This window comes from Haematobia irritans, chromosome 2 (genome assembly GCF_050003625.1).
Source record: "Haematobia irritans isolate KBUSLIRL chromosome 2, ASM5000362v1, whole genome shotgun sequence".
NCBI lineage: Eukaryota > Metazoa > Arthropoda > Insecta > Diptera > Muscidae > Haematobia > Haematobia irritans.
Window position 1 is genome coordinate 21366622 of NC_134398.1, and position 18625 is coordinate 21385246.

Here is an 18625-nt window from a genome sequence, read left to right on the forward strand (position 1 = left end):
AATATATATATATATATATATATATATATATATATATATATATATATATATATATATATATATATATATATATATATATATATATATATATATATATATATATCGACAAATCGACTCAGAATTTAATTCTAAGACGATCGGTATACTAAACGATGGGTCTCAGACTTTTCCTTCTTGGCGTTACATACAAATGCACAAACTTATTATACCCTGTACCACAGTAGTGGTGAAGGGTATAAAAATTATAGACAACAAATTTTGACAAAATTTTCTATAGAAATAAAATGTTGACAAAATTTTCTATAGAAATAAAATTTTGACAAAATTTACTGTAGAAATAAAATTTTGACAAAATTTTTCTATAGAATTAAAATTTTAGCAAAGTTCTCTATAGAAATAAAATTTTGGCAAAATTTTTTAAAATTTTAACAAAATCTATCTATATAAAATTCAATCTATGTTTGTTTATTTGTTTGTATGTTCCGAGTTGGCTCAGAAACGGCTGAACCGATTTACTTGAAACTTTCAGAGATCGTAGGGGGCGTTCATGTGGTGAAAATAGGGTACCTCATTTTTTGACACCTGGTCGCGGAGGGGGACCTCCACTATGTCGGAATTTTTGAAAATTGGACCAAAGTTGACCGATTTGCTTGAAATTTTCATTGAATGTTGGGGTTGGTATCTAGACAAAGATCCGCTACTTTTTATTTCGATATTTTTTTTTAAGTACAGTGAAAAAACTAATATTCTCTAAATTATGAGATTTACAGAGAACATGTGGTGAGGTTATGGAATTAATATGGGGTACCCGATGATGTCATATGTGGATGGGGAGGGGGACCTCCCCCTTGCCTTACTTTTTGAAACTTGGAACAAAATTATGCGATTTGCTTGAAATTTTCATTGAATGTTGGGGTTGGCATCTAGACAAAAATCCGCTACATTATTTCTCGATATTTGGTCGGGGAGGGGGACCACTCCTTTGCCCGAATTTTTTTTTTAAAGTACAGTGAAAACAAAACTAAACTCCCCCGACTGAAATTTTACGAAAAAATGAGTGAGGTTATGATATTTATATCAGGTTCCTAATTTTTTAATAAAAATAAAAGGACAAGGGAGACATCCGCTTCTCTTAAGTAACTACATACAGAGAAACAATTAAACTTTACCGAGTTACTTGAAATTACAGAGGACTGGGGAGAGGTTACGATATTAATAGTTGATACCTCATTTTGTGATATTTGGACGGATTTTGTTGGACGCCCCTTTGGCTTATAATTTGCTTGACATTTTCTGGGACGTTTACAAAAGATACGCTACATCACTTTTCGATATTTGGTCCGGGAGTAGGTCCTCCTCTAAAACTGCAAAAAAAACAAAAATTCTTAAGTTTTCTTGAAATTTACAAAGGCAGTGGGGGAAGGTTATGAACGAAGAGGCAACCTTCCTTGCCCCACACTTGAAGGAAAGTTTTAAGAATTTTCAGGGAAGGTTAGAGGTGCTATTCACTACGGTGTTTGTCGATATTATTTCGGAGAAAGTGACGTCCCTTTAAAACAATAGAGCAAAATTTAAACATCTCCGATCTACTTGAAATTTACAGGGAACGTGGGAGGAGGTGATTAAATTTATACATGATTTTTAAAGTAGTATATGATTTTTCGATATCTGGTTGGGGAAGGGGAAAATTGAAATAAACTTTGTAGATTTACTTCCATAGAATTTATAAGGACCATTGAGTAGTTGTGAAATTAATATAGGGTACGTGATAGTCCGATATCAGGTCGGAGTGGAGCGAAGGTGGGGAGAGGGTTCCCTTTTGTCCGTTTTTCTTAAATTGAAAGTAGAGAGTTGTCCGTAAATGGGAACTCAGTACATAATTTGATGATTTTTGCACAGGCTTCTGCCAGACTTCTTTTTAGTAAATAACTTAAATTTACATGAAATTGGCAGCCAACGTAGAGGGTGCATCATTTTAGCAAATGTTAATGTGGTAAAATTATTTACTACTTTTGATTTTTCCGATTTATTGGATGGGAAACAGTAATTCTTTGTATGTTATTATAATATAGTGCTTAATTTTCAGATGTGTTGAGGAGAAGGATACCTTTCCTTGACAAATCACACTTAAAATTCAAAAGAAATATAGAAGATTGTCCAACTACTTGAAGTATCACAATGGACTGAATAGTCTGCCACTTTAACCTAACTACTTGAACACATAACATTATTTAAAAAATTTGGAGCAAAGGGTACATCCTCTCCCCGACATTTTTTTAAAACGAACCGTTTTACATATGCATATCCGTCGTATTTTTACCTATAAACGAAAAAGCAAGTAGTTCGATTTGTTTGAAAGAATTCAAATCTTTTCAGTATGAAGGATATGGTTGACTAAGTTAACGCAAAATGTTCCTACAAATACGCTTCGGAAGGCGCAGCGAAGCGGGCCGGGTTACGCTAGTTTTCTATAAAAAATAAAATGTTGACAAAATTATCTGAAGAATAAAATTCTGAGAAAAATTTACTCTAGAAATAAAATGTTGACAATATTTTCTATAGAAATAAAATGTTGACACAATTTTCTATAGAATTAAAATTTTAGCAAAGTTCTCTATAGAAATAAAATTTCGGCAAAACTTTCTATAGAAATTTAATTTTAATTTTCTATAATTTTTCTATAGAAATAAAATTGTGAAAATAATTTTCTAAAGAAATACAATTTTGACAAAAATTCTCTATAGAAATAAAATTTTGACAAAATGTTATTTCTATAGAAATTCAATTTTGACGAAATAATTTCTATAGAAATAAAATTTGACAAAATTTTCAAAAGAAATAAAATTTTGACAAAATTTTCTATAGAAGTAATTCGCCAATTCTACTAATGAAATTTTCGAAAACCAACTCAAATTGACCAACCAATACCAACGAAAAAGTCGAAAGATCTACTTTGATTGCGAATATGCAAATATTTCTATGGTAACTCAAACACTTTTCAAGTGCAAAAAATTATTTTCGAACAGGGATCATTTTTGACGCAACCATGTTATTTTTTCTAAAGTTAGCGTGATTTCAACTGACGGGGACACGGCTACATCGGATCGATTATTGCTAATGGTAAAATTCTGAGTCGATGCTTTATTGAGTCTCAAGGTAATATTTATGCGTTACAAACAGAATCACAAAGTTGACGTTATGAGTGTAAAATAGTAATAATAATGTTTTGATTAGTTAATGATATACGAATTTTATAACTTTACAATAAATTTAAGCTTGTCGCACTTTACGCCAAACTTTGGATGTCACACTACCAATCTTCTTCGATGCACCGCCAACATGTCGAACCTAGTACAATAATAGGAAATTTTAAGATTCGAAATTAAATATACAACTATATATATACAACAACTTACAATGCCTTTTGAAGCATACTTCAATGCAGGGATCGATTTTTTACCCAATGATATGACTTTATGGGCTATAATGGCTACAACTTCTCCTGCAACGTCCGCTGTTTTTGCCTGGGAAGAATTATTAAAAGATGTACGAATAGAAATATAATAAAATTCTAAATTTTTTTACATTTTAACTTACAAAACCTAAAGCTACACCAGTCAATGCTTCTACATCAGGATCGTTGCTAATCAGGGCCATGAGATCAGTTTAAATGGCAATCTTTTAAAACCCTCCTTGTTTAACGCTTGCGAATCGAATGATTTATTTATGATAAAAGAAATGCGAACTTAAGGAAAATTTAATGGCATATACTATATTATCCAGACGATGTTGGTGGCGAAGCCAATAATATCCACACCATTTGTAGTGGATAAAATCTTTATCTTTGATTTTCTTTGGAAAACCTCAAGCTTAAAAATACAGTCGCATAACTATCAGCTATATTTGTGTCATCTACTCGTTCAAGGGATAACACCGGACGAAGTGCATACATATTTCCATAGTTTTATTTAAAAATAATAATTTATATAATAAATATTTTAAAATAATTTATAAATTATAAATATATATTAAAATAATTTATAATTAAATTTAATTAAGAAGATTCAAGACCATGATTAATAGAGTTATTGAAACGAAAACGCCTGATACCAATCTAAACAAGTCTGACTATACACATGTTTCATCGCTGGCTTATTCGAATTTCCATAGCCTTTAGAGTGAAGATGATTCATTTTGGTAGCTTATTTTTTTATCATATTTCAATTAGTAAAATATTTTAGTTAAAATCTTAAATATTAAACCAACCTTTTCTTTCATGGTGTATTCACTTTTTTCGGGTTTACTTACCACACCTAAGAAATGAAAATAAAAATACATTTTTGATTTTATTTTTAATTTTATTCAGAATCCTTCATTAATCTTTCAACTACAATTTAATTGTATTCATTTCATATTATTTAATTTTCTAATATATATATAATTGTATTTCTTTTTTTTTTATTTTGTATTTCAAATTGGATGGGTTGAATATAACGGACGTTTAACCATAGTTTTGTAGTAAACAAATTCAAAAAATATTTTCATATAACAAAAAAAAAAACATATTTTTAACAATAGTAGTAGAAACTAGTCACCAAAATTTATTTTAAATTTGCCGTCATTTTGTAAAAAAAAATAATACTGGTTACATAACATTTATTCTAGCCAATATAACATACATACATATGGAACACAGATTTATTTCAATTCCAAAATCGTATGCTATCAATTTGTTTTGTAATGTTATCAATTTCTTCTCTGTGTATATATGTAATAGGAATGAATTTTCTATAAAAATAAAATTTTTATAAAAATTTCCATAGAAATAAAATTTCGATAACATTTTCTTTAGAAAAAGATTTTATATAAATAAAATTTTGACAAATTTTCTCTAGAAATATAATTTTAACAAAATTGTCTTTAGAAACAAAAATTTGATAAAACTTTCTACAGAAATAAAATTAAGACATTTTTTATAAAAATAAAATTTTGTCAAAATTTTCTATAGAAATAAACTGTTGACAAAATTTTCTATAGAAATAAAATTTTGCGAAAATTTTCTATAGAAATAAAATATTGACAAAATTTTCTATAGAAATAAAATTTTGACAAATTTTCTATAGAAATACAATTTTGCGAAAAATTTCTATAGAAATAAAATTTTGTCAAAATTTTATATAGAAATGAAATTTTGAGAAAATTTTCTATAGAAATAAAATTTTGACATAAAAATTGTATATAAATAAAATTTTGACAAATTTTCTATAGAAATATAATTTTGACAAAATTGTCTATAGAAACAAAAATTTGATAAAACTTTCTACAGAAATAAAATTAAGACAAAATTTTCTATAAAAATAAAATTTTGTCAAAATTTTCTATGGAAATAAAATTTTGACAAAATTTTCTATAGAAATAAAATTTTGCGAAAATTTTCTATAGAAATAAAATTTTGCGAAAATTTTCTATAGAAATAAAATTTTGCGAAAATTTTCTATAGAAATAAAATTTTTCGAAAATTTTCTATAGAAATAAAATTTTTCGAAAATTTTCTATAGAAATAAAATGTTGACAAATTTTTCTATAGAAATAAAATTTTGACAAATTTTCTATAGAAATAAAATTTTGCGAAAATTTTCTATAGAAATAAAATTTTGAGAAAATTTGCTGTAGAAATGAAATTTTGAGAAAATTTGCTATAGAAATAAAATTTTGACATAATTTTCTATAGAAATAAAATTTTGACAAAATTTTCTACAGAAATAACATTTGTACAAAATTTTCTACTGAAATAAAATTTTGACAAAATTTTCTATTGAAAAAAAATTTTGACAAAATTTTCTATTGAAAAAAAAATTTGACAAAATTTTCTATTGAAATAAAATTTTGACAAAATTTTCTATAGAAATAAAATTTTGAGAAAATTTGCTATAGAAATGAAATTTTGAGAAAATTTGCTATAGAAATAAAATTTTGACATAATTTTCTATAGAAATAAAATTTTGACAAAATTTTCTACAGAAATAACATTTGTACAAAATTTTCTACTGAAATAAAATTTTGACAAAATTTTCTATTGAAAAAAAATTTTTGACAAAATTTTCTATTGAAATAAAATTTTGACAAAATTTTCTATAGAAATAAAGTTTTGACAAAATTTTCTATAAAAATAAAATTTTAACAAATTTTCTATAGAAATAAAATTTTGACAAAATATTCTTTAGAAATAATATTTTATTTGTTGTTTTGATCTCAGCTTTGCGTTGACTAAATTACAAGAGTAGCTTAACCAACAGAGAAACAGAATGTTTGCCAAATTTATTTGAGCAAAGCCCTAGAGACTGCAAGATGGTTGAATGGATGCACGTTTTGGAATTACCACATTCCAACTGCACTCAAATTGATGATTTGACAGTGGCAAATTGGTGATTTGACAGTAGGCAAAAGCCGACTATCATAAACCTTTTCTTGGAAGGTTCAAATGTGGTTCACTTTGGGTTTAGTGAACTACCCGAATTTATTGTAATAATTGGTTAATAGTTTTGATTTAAGTAGAGGATGCAGATAAGGAATGTGGTAATTCCGAAACATGCGTCCATCCACCCATTTTGCAGTCTATAGGGCTTTGGCCAAATAAATTTGACAAACATTCTTTTCTTCTGTTGGTTAAGTTACGCTTGTAGATTAATCAACGCAATGGTTTTAAGCTGATATCAAAACAACAAATAGGATTGAAGAACAAATCAACAATAAAAAAAAAACAAACAAAAAATAATATTTTAACAAAATGTTTTATAGCAATAAAATGTTGACAAAATTGTCTATAAGGATAATATATTGGCAAAATTTATTATAGAAATAAAATGTTGACAAAATTTAACATAGAAATAAAATTAGAAAAAATTTTATATTGAAATTAAATTTTGACAAAATTTTATATAGAAATAAAATATTGACAAAATTTTTTATAGATATAAAATTTTGACAAAATTTTCTATAGAAATAAAATTTTGTCTAAATTTTCTATACAAATAAAATTTTGTTAAAATTTTCTATAGAAATACAATTTTGACAAAGAAATAAAATGTTGGCAACATTTTTTACAGAAATAAAATTTTGACAAAATTTTCTATAGAAATAAAATTTTAAAAAATTTTATATTGAAATTAAATTTTGACAAAATTTTCTATTCAAATAAAATTTTGCCAAAATTTTCGGCAGAAATAAAATTTTGAAAAAATTTTCGGTAGAAATAAAAATTTGACAAAATTTTTTATAGAAATAAAATTTTGACAAAATTTTCGGTAGAAATAAAAATTTGACAAAATTTTTTATAGAAATAAAATTTTGAGAAAATTTTCTATAGAAATAAAATTTTGACAAAATTTTTTATAGAAATAAAAATTGGACAAAATTTTTTATAGAAATAAAAATTGGACAAAATTTTCGGTAGAAATAAAAATTTTACAAAATTTTCTATAGAACATACCTATAGTGAGTAGCATATATTAAAATCCACTCTGGTGATTAATTTCCTATGGGTCGTTCAAACACAAAGATTACGAGCATAGAAAAAATAAATTCTGCAATGGAAAATTACTATTGGAAATAAAATAAAAATCAATATTTTATCTTTGCTTATGAATCACCCATGAAATATATCATCAAATTATTATAAAATACGTAACAAACACTGGAACAACATATTATTCAAATAATAAAATAATTATAACACAGTTTTATGCTTAAGATAGGAACTTAAAATTATTTGTTGTGGATTATAAACTATAGCTGTGATATAATAAAAATAAGTAAATAGGTTATATTTTCAAATTCTGATTTTCTATTACTCTATTACAAATAGGTAAAAATATAAGTATTTGATTTTTTTTTTAATGAAATTATATCAATTAAAAATGTGTTGTGTATTTTATGTATAAATTTATAAAACTTAATTTTATAGAGTCATGTTAGCTTTTGGTTGAATTGTTAGTTTGGTGAGGCTTTCTCAAAAAGATAGTAATTCTTTGCTTGATGGAGAATATGTAGACGATGTTGGGATAAAAATTTGAGAACCTTCATAAAAATCAGAGTCAAAAATCCAATCAAATAGAATTCCAACATGTGATCCACCCTTTTATATCATATTAGGATTGTGGCAGTCATTGGCCAACAATGTTTATTTAAGGGTCCCATACACTTATTAATGCCCAGAGAAAAGGTTTGTCCCCAAAATTTAAGCAAATAAAATGTTAATTAATTTTAAATTATAATAAATATATGAAATTTTTAAATAACTTAAGAAATTAACTAACTGATTCTTTAAAAATTCGACTATCAATTTTCCAGTCGTCAGTTTTTTCTGCATCATATTTTCCCCTAGCAAAAACTTACACCTTTTTGTGTAAGTATCGTGTTTTTTGTTTTACGTATGCAGTTTTCTATTAATTTTGATTTTAAATAGCTATCTATTGCAATAGCATTTTCAATTGCAAAAAATTCGTGTGTTATAATCTGTAGTTAGTTTCATTACATTACTTTTAAGATTTAAGCTCCAAAAAAGTATCCCTAGCATAGTGTGTTTCTTATAGGGGAATATAAAATTCGCCCTATGCAAAAAAAAAAATCCTCCCAACGATTTAACTGTAATATTTATGTCCCAAGTGTCTCCTGCTAGACAGTCTGTTTTATGGTAGATTTATAAAATTTCCATTTCGCTTACGACGATGTGGTACATTTTTTAGAACGCCTTCTTGAATTGCCAGGACATCCGGAGGCACTCAATAGATGAAGTTTCCATCCCCCATCCAAAGGTAAATGGACATCATCATGGCACAAGGGGCAACGGGCAGCACCCGTTTTCAATTCTGAAAAAATGAAATAAAAAAATTTTATTAATAATTAGGAAGGATAAACATTTTTGAGGCCTACCCCAATTAGTTAAAAATCTCTAAAAGTTCTAAAAACATGATTTTTGAATTATGGCCAAATAGCCATATCAAAATAAACACTATTTGACCGATAAAATGATTTAAAACTTGCGTATTTTTGGTTGATTTTTAAAGAAGTTTATAAAAGATTATTTTAGTCCCCGACAATATGGCAAATATTTATAGCGTATTTAGATTATAGCCTCTACTTTAAAATAACAATGCAAAATAAATAGGGATTGAAAGTTTGGTGTCGTTTTTGAATGTCCTCTCTAGTAAATATCGGCGATCAAAGGGTTAATGACACAAACTAAATTAGAAAACAAGTTGTATGTCAATTTAAGTACGGTACTCTACACAAGAGGATACGGGGGATTATTAAATTTGTCATTTCGTTTGTAAGCCATCCAAAATGTTGATTTCAGATGTCCGTCCGTTTGTTGAATTCATACTAACTTCCGAATAAAACAAGCTATCGACTTGAAACATGGCACAAGTAGTTGTTATTGATTTAGGTCGAACGATATTGCAAATATAGTGCCCGTATAAACCGACTCCCAGACACGGTTGCCACAGTTGGAAGAATTCTACCAATAATGGTAGATTTTGTACTTGATGTTTTCGTAGTTTTTGCATAATATTCCTTCCCAATTAAGAAGAACTTTACACATTGTCTATAGAAATAAAATTTTGACAAAATTTTCTATAGAAATACAATTTGTACAAAATTTTCTATAGAAATAAAATTTTGAAAAATTTTCTATAGAAATAAAATTTTGACAAAAATTTTTATAGAAAAAAAATTTTGGCAAAATTTTCTATAGAAATAAAATTTTGACAAAATTTTCTATAGAAATAAAATTTTGACAAAATTTTCTATAGAAATAAAAATTTGACAAAATTTTCTATAGAAATAAAAATTTGACAAAATTTTCTATAGAAATAAAAATTTGACAAAATTTTCTATAGAAATAAAATGTTTACAAAATTTTCTATAGAAATACAATTTTGACAAAAATTTTTATAGAAAAAAAATTTTGGCAAAATTTTCTATAGAAATAAAATTTTGACAAAATTTTCTATAGAAATAAAATTTTGACAAAATTTTCTATAGAAATAAAATTTTGACAAAATTTTTTAAAGAAATAAAATTTTGACAAAATTTTCTATAGAAATAAAATTTTGACAAAATTTTTTAAAGAAATAAAATTTTGACAAAATTTTCTATAGAAATAAAATGTTGACAAAACTTTCTATAGAAATACAATTTTGACAAAAATTTTTATAGAAATAAAATTTTGACAAAATTTTCTATAGAAATACAATTTTGACAAAATTTTCTATAGAAATAAAATTTTAGCAAAATTTTCTATAGAAATAAAATTTTGACAAATTTTTTTAAAGAAATAAAATTTTGACAAAATTTTCTATAGAAATAAAATGTTGACAAAATTTTCTATAGAAATACAATTTTGACAAAATTTTCTATAGAAATAAAATTTTAGCTAAATTTTCTATAGATATAAAATTTTGACAAAATTTTCTATAGAAATACAATTTTGACAAAATTTTCTATAAAAATAAAATTTTAGCTAAATTTTCTATAGATATAAAATATTGACAAAATTTTCTATAGAAATACAATTTGGACAAAATTTTCTATAGAAATAAAATTTTGAAAAATTTTTCTGTAGAAATAAAAATTTGATAAAATTTTCTATAGAAATAAAAATTTGACAAAATTTTCTATAGAAATAAAAATTTGACAAAATTTTCTATAAAAATAAAATTTTTACAAAATTTTCTATAGAAATACAATATTGACAAAAATTTTCTATAGAAATAAAAATTTGACAAAATTTTCTATAGAAATAAAAATTTGACAAAATTTTCTATAAAAATAAAATTTTTACAAAATTTTCTATAGAAATACAATATTGACAAAAATTATTATAGAAAAAAAAAATGTTGACAAAATTTTCTATAGAAATAAAATTTTGACAAAATTTTCTATAGAAATAAAATTTTGACAAAATTTTCTATAGAAATAAAATTTTGACAAAATTTTCTATAGAAATAAAATTTTGACAAAATTTTTTAAAGAAATAAAATTTTGACAAAAATTTTTATGGAAATAAAATTTTGACAAAATTTTTTTAAAGAAATAAAATTTTGACAAAATTTTCTATAGAAATAAAATGTTGACAAAATTTTTCTATAGAAATAAAATTTTGACAAAATTTTCTATAGAAATAAAATTATGACAAAATTGTCTATATGGCGAACGCCGAGTCTTAACTATTTTCTTTCCTCCGTATATAGTGGTTATTTCTAATGTAAATTACCTCTGCAATAGTCTTCCATTTGATGTAAGTCATAAAGTTGTTTATGGACAGATTCCGTGCAACGTTCACACATTATGTAATTATCTTTTACTTCACATTCCTCTGAAAAGGACAAAACATTCTCTGATTAGAAAAAAAACTAGTTTTAAAAATTTGAGTTCTAAGACTCACTTGTCAAATGGTAATTTAAAGCAGCCACCTCCAATACCTGACTACACTGGGGACATTTTGTGAGAAAGGGACATGACTTCCAATAGTGACGATCCAACTGAGATTGATCACCGTTTTGTGAGGACCAATCACAAAAGGGACAACATCTGAAACGAAAGAATACTGCAAAGTCAACTACTACTCAAGCAGTTCAAAACCTTAGAACTTACATCACATCAGTGGTTTCTTCAAATGATTCTGAATTTGAATTCGAATTGGAATTCTTTCGGGAACTACTGGCTGATATCATTGAGCGTTTTAGTAATTCATTATATTGCTGTTTGCCATTACACTTGGCATTATCACGTCCTGCATAACCATTACTAGTTCCGGGATTATTGCCTACTTGTGCCAAAGTTTGACCGCTTCGACTCTTTAGTATACGCGTCTCAGATCTCCTCATAGGACTAGATTGCGAGTCTGGTGATTTGCAAGAGAATCCATAAGGACTGGCACGACTATCTGAACTACCACCACTGGCCCCACCGCCCAATTGTAAGTGTTCCACTGTACTTCGGTTCGATGGAGGTGATTGAGGGTCACTGGAACTATGACCCGCTGCATATTTATTGGCCTCTAGCATTTCTGTCTTACGCTCCAGATCCAGTTTATCGAACTCCGTAAATAGTTGGCGATACAAAAGATTTCGTCGCGTTATATCATCATCGGGCGGTAGCTGCTTACGCACAAGACGTGGATTTACTTTGTATACGAGCAAAAGTATCCTTTCGGCTACTTTACGCACCGGCTCCGCGGGATGATGTATACCCGAACAGCCGCATTCCGAGAGGGCACGACATGTTAAACCGCTGTGCTTGTCGGTGCTGATGCCTTGACTGAGCACCAATTGTTCCAACATTTGCATGCGGCTCAAGGCCAATCGTGGATGGGTGCCAGAACTCACTGTCCTCGATAGAGCGGGAGCCACTAAATGCTGTTCCGCCACTTCAGGACAAGAGGCCATACTCAAAATAGTGTGCTGGGCCATGGTGTGTATGCGGGCCGATGGATCACCCGACTTGGCCAAAAGTTCTGGCAGCAAACGATCTACACAACGAGCCACCTCGCTTTGTGACACCCGTCCGGGTACATATTCCAAAAATAGAACTCTCACCGTTTCGGTGGCTTGATTGAATACAGAGTAAACAGCATCCCGCACCGATCTATGCAACAGGAAGGCAGCACTACGGGCCACTTTATTGGGTCCAGCTGTACTTTCAGTGTTTGCATTATTTGGCGTTTCTGTTTCTTGACCTTTAAGAAAATTCCGCAGGCGAACGAGACCATCTTCACGATCTTGAAATTGCCGTGAATAGAATTGTTCAACCTGAAATGAAAAGGAATTAAAATGAATTTAGTTAATAATTTGACGGAGAAATTATTCGAGGCATAAGGTATAAGGGATAACAGATATTTGTCTAATGAAACAGAAGCGTGAAACACCAACAAAACGAAATAAAACTAAGATTAAGGGATTTGTTATTATATAAAGATATGATGCACAATGGTGTTAGATATGGTTCAATTTCTTTTCTCCACTAGAAGGTAGCCCAAATTGAGTTATCTCCCCCGTCAAATCTATACCGAGGACTATGAAAATGTCCAGCGTCCCTGGCAACTGGCAACACATATTAAACAAGTATATACGGACTTAAGTTCGGCCGGGCCGAATCTTAAATATCCACCACCATGAATCAAAAAATATAATTATTTTCTTACACCGAAACAAATCCGTAGCTATACTAACGCTGAATTTAACTTATTTTTATTGGAAAAAAATTATTTGTTTGTACTAAAGTTTTATTATTTTTTACGAAATTTTCCACAGATTAATGAAATCTTCCTTTTTTTAAGTATGTCTCAATCATTTATGAACTAAACGTGGGTATAAAGTTCAATGACCGTACACATAAGTTCATTATGAACTAAAGCAAAAGAACGATTCCCAAAAAGTGGTTATGTTTGGGCGCCAATGATTTAGAAAACTCTTCGTCAGGTTACTTGAAAATACATGTGTAGAATCTCAGGTGGATTTGATGACAGATACTCTGCCAAGCAAACATATATACCAACATAGAAATCGGGAGACTTAACACATGGGTCGATCCACACCATATTCGCTACACCTATTTATGGCCGGAAATACCTCTAAATTTTGAATTTCCGGCAAATGGGATAAAGTTGGGTTAGGTTAGGTGGCAGCCCGATGTATAAGGTTCACTTGGACTATTCAGTCTATTGTGATACCACATTGGTGAACTTCTCTCTTATCACTGAGTGCTGCCCGATTCCATGTTAAGCTCAATGACAAGGGACCCCTTTTTATAGCCGAGTCCGAACGGCGTTCCACATTGCAGTGAAATCACTTAGAGAAGCTTTGAAACCCTCAGTAATGTCACCAGCATTACTGAGGTGGGATAATCAACCGCTGAAAAAACTTTTTGGTATTCGGTCGAAGCAGGAATCGAACCCACGACCATGTGTATGCAAGGCGGGCATGCTAACCATTGCACCATGGTGGGATAAAAATTGCGGTGTTCCGAAGTCAAATCGGGGTACATCAAAATTTATCGATACGCCCCATATTCATCTCTTGGTTTTGAATTTCAGGCAAATCGCATAAAAATTGGGATGTCTACGCACTTAGGAGGTCAACTCTGGAGATCGGTCCACATGAGATAAATACAAAAACATGAACCGATACACACCATATTCGGCCCTAGACCCAAAATATCTCCAGATTTTGAACTTCAGGTAAATCGGATAAAAATTGCTGTGTCTAGAAGCCCAAGAAGTCACATCGGGCGATCGGGCTATATAGGGGCCATACAAAATCGTACACACCACATTCGGCACACTTATTTGTGAACCCAAGATACCTCTCGATTTTGAATTTCAGGCAGATCGGATAAAAGTTCAGATGTCTAGACGCTCAAGAAAGTCAAATCGGGAGAAAGCACTACATGGAGGCTAAAGTAAACTATGGACCGATACACACCATATTCCGTACACCATTTTATGGGCGCAAAATAACTCTAGATTTTTAATTTCAGGTAAATCGGATACAAATTGCAGTGTCTAGAAGCACAAGAAGTCAAATCAGGATATTGGGCTTTACCAAAACATGGACCGATACGCACTATTTTCGACACACCTTTTTTTGGTCCTACAATACCTCTAGATTTCCGACAAATCAGATAAAAACTACGGTTTCTAGAAGCCCAAGAAGTCAAATCAAGATATCGGGCTATATGGGGCTATACCAAAATATTGACCGATACACACTATTTTCGACACACATTTTTGTGGTCCTAGAATACCTCTAGATTTCCAATTTCACACAAATCGGATAAAAACTACGGTTTCTAGAAGCCCAAGAAGTAAAATCGGGAGATCGGTCTATATGGGAGCTATACCAAAACATGGACCGATGCACACTATTTTCGGCACACCTATTTGTGGTCCTAAACTACCTGTAGATTTCCAATTTCAGACAAATCGGATAAAAATTACGGTTTCTAGAAGCCCAAGACCCCAAATCGGGGGATCGGTTTATATGGGGGCTATACCAAAACATGGACCCATACACATCATTGTCGGCACACGTCTTTGTGGTTCTAAAATACCTTCAGATTTCCAATTTCAGACAAATCGGATAACAGCTACGGTTTCTAGAAGCCCAAGAAGTAAAATCGGGAGAACGGTCTGTATGGGGGCTATACCAAAACATGGACAGATACATACCATTTTCGACACACCGTGATCATAAAATACTTCTAGATTTCCAATTTTAGGCAAATCGAATAAAAGCTATGGTTTCTAGAAGCCCAAGACCCCAAATCGGGGGGTTTATATGAGAGCTATATCAAAACCTGGACCGATATAGCCCATCTTCGAAAACCTGGACCGATCTAGCCTATGTTCGAACTTGACCTACGTGCAGATAAAAGACGAATCTGCGCCAAATTTCAGGACGATAGCGCCATTATCAAAGACTTTAGCGTGATTACAACAGACAGACAGACAGCCAGACGGACATGCTTATATACATATCAAAACCCGGACCGATATAGCCCATCTTCGAACTAGACCTGCGTGCAGATAAAAGACGAATATGCACCAAATTTCAGGACGATAGGACGACTGTAGCGTGATTACAACAGACAGACAGCCAGACGGACATGCTTATATCGTCTTACAATTTCTCCCTGATCAAGAATATATATACTTTATACAGTCGGAAATCGATATTTCGAAGTGTTACAAACGGAATGACAAATTTGTTATACCCCCATAACCATCCTATTGGGTTTGGTATAAAAATGAGCTTGGACTATTGCTATTGAAATTCCAAAACGTGTAACAGCTAACCAAATCTAGATTGGAAAGAGCCAAGGATTTCCTTCGTAGGAACGAAATTGTTCTGTTATATATTTTTTATAGAAATAAAATTTTGACAAAATTTTCCATTGAAATAAAACTTTGACAAAATTTTCTATAGAAATAAAATTTTGACAAAATTTTCTATAGAAATAAAATTTTGATCAAATTTTCTATAGAAATAAAATTTTGACAAAATTTTCTATAGAAATAAAATTTTGACAAAATTTTCTTTAGAAATAAAATTTGGATAAAATTCTCTATAGAAATAAAATTTTGACAACATTTTCTATAGAAATAAAATTTTGACAACATTTTCTATAGAAATAAAATTTTGACAAAATTCTCTATTGAAATAAAATTTTGACAAAATTCTCTATAGAAATAAAATTTTAACAAAATTTTCTATAGAAATAAAATTTTGACAAAATTTTCTATAAAAATAAAATTTTGACAAAATTTTCTATAGGAATAAAATTTTAACAAAATTTTCTATAGAAATAAAATTTTGAAAAAATTTTTTATAGAAATAAAATTTTGACAAAATTTTCGATAGAAATAAAATTTTGACAAAATTTTCTATAGAAATAAAATTTTGCCAACATTTTCTATAGAAATAAAATGTTGATAAAATTTTCTATAGAAATAAAATTTTGATAAAATTTTCTATAGAAATAAAATTTGGATAAAATTTTCTATAGGAATAAAATATTGACAAAATTTTCTATAGAACTAAAATGTTGGCAAAATTTTCTATAGAACTAAAATTTTGACAAAATTTTCTATAGAAATAAAATTTTGACAAAATTCTCTATAGAAATAAAATTTTAACAAAATTTTCTATAGAAATAAAATTTTGACAAAATTCTCTATAGAAATAAAACTTTGATAAAATTTTCTATAGAAATAAAATTTTGACAAAATTTTCTATAGAACTAAAATTTTGACAAAATTTTCTGTAGAAATAAAATTTTGACAATATTTTCTATAGAAATAAAATTTTGACAAAATTTTCTATAGAAATAAAATTTTGACAAAATTTTCTACGGAAATAAAATTTGGATAAAATTTTCTATAGAAATAAAATTATGACAAAATTTTCTATAGAAATAAAATTTTGATAAAATTTTGTATAGAAATAAAATTTTGATAAAATTTTCTATAGAAATAAAATTTTAACAAAATTTTCTATATAAATAAAATTTTGACAAAATTTTCTATAGAAATAAAACTCCGACAAAATTTTCAATAGAAATAAAATTTTGACCAAATTTTCTATAGAAATAAAATTTTTATAAAATTTTCTATAGAAATAAAATTTCGACAAAATTTTCTATAGAAATAAAATTTTTACAAAATTTCCTATAGAAATAAAATTTTGACAAAATTCTCTATAGAAATAAAACTTTGATAAAATTTTCTAAAGAAATAAAATTTGGATAAAATTTCCTATAGAAATAAAATTTTGACAAAATTTTCTATAGAACTAAAATTTTGACAAAATTTTCTGTATAAATAAAATTTTGACAATATTTTCTATAGAAATAAAATTTTGACAAAATTTTCTATAGAAATAAAATTTTGACAAAATTTTCTATGGAAATAAAATTTGGATAAAATTTTTCTATAGAAATAAAATTATGACAAAATTTTCTATAGAAATAAAATTTTGATAAAATTTTGTATAGAAATAAAATTTTGATAAAATTTTCTATAGAAATAAAATTTTAACAAAATTTTCTATATAAATAAAATTTTGACAAAATTTTCTATAGAAATAAAACTCCGACAAAATTTTCAATAGAAATAAAATTTTGACCAAATTTTCTATAGAAATAAAATTTTTATAAAATTTTCTATGGAAATAAAATTTTAACAACATTTTCTATAGAAATAAAATTTGGATAAAATTTTCTATTAAAATACAATTTTGATAAAATTTTCTATAGAAATAAAATTTTGACAAAATTTTCTATAGAAATAAAATTTTGACAAAATTTTCTACGGAAATAAAATTTGGATAAAATTTTCTATAGAAATAAAATTATGACAAAATTTTCTATAGAAATAAAATTTTGATAAAATTTTGTATAGAAATAAAATTTTGATAAAATTTTCTATAGAAATAAAATTTTAACAAAATTTTCTATATAAATAAAATTTTGACAAAATTTTCTATAGAAATAAAACTCCGACAAAATTTTCAATAGAAATAAAATTTTGACCAAATTTTCTATAGAAATAAAATTTTTATAAAATTTTCTATAGAAATAAAATTTCGACAAAATTTTCTATAGAAATAAAATTTTTACAAAATTTCCTATAGAAATAAAATTTTGACAAAATTCTCTATAGAAATAAAACTTTGATAAAATTTTCTAAAGAAATAAAATTTGGATAAAATTTTCTATAGAAATAAAATTTTGACAAAATTTTCTATAGAACTAAAATTTTGACAAAATTTTCTGTAGAAATAAAATTTTGACAATATTTTCTATAGAAATAAAATTTTGACAAAATTTTCTATAGAAATAAAATTTTGACAAAATTTTCTATGGAAATAAAATTTGGATAAAATTTTTCTATAGAAATAAAATTATGACAAAATTTTCTATAGAAATAAAATTTTGATAAAATTTTGTATAGAAATAAAATTTTGATAAAATTTTCTATAGAAATAAAATTTTAACAAAATTTTCTATATAAATAAAATTTTGACAAAATTTTCTATAGAAATAAAACTCCGACAAAATTTTCAAT

General features: G+C 27.5%; 1 protein-coding gene across 1 annotated transcript in view; it reads right to left on the bottom strand.

Annotated features, from left to right (window-relative positions):
• Positions 1-7778: 7778 nt before the first annotated feature.
• Positions 7779-18625, bottom strand: part of LOC142223655 (centrosomal protein of 104 kDa-like) — a 99877-nt gene continuing 89030 nt past the window's right edge. Inside the window, exons 5-8 of the mRNA XM_075293506.1 lie at positions 11656-12812; positions 11447-11592; positions 11276-11377; positions 7779-8867 (exon numbers count right to left, since the gene is read on the bottom strand). Coding sequence (XP_075149621.1) covers positions 8719-8867; positions 11276-11377; positions 11447-11592; positions 11656-12812 — 1554 coding nt within the window. The 3' untranslated portion in view covers positions 7779-8718. The remainder of the gene's footprint in view (positions 8868-11275; positions 11378-11446; positions 11593-11655; positions 12813-18625) is intronic.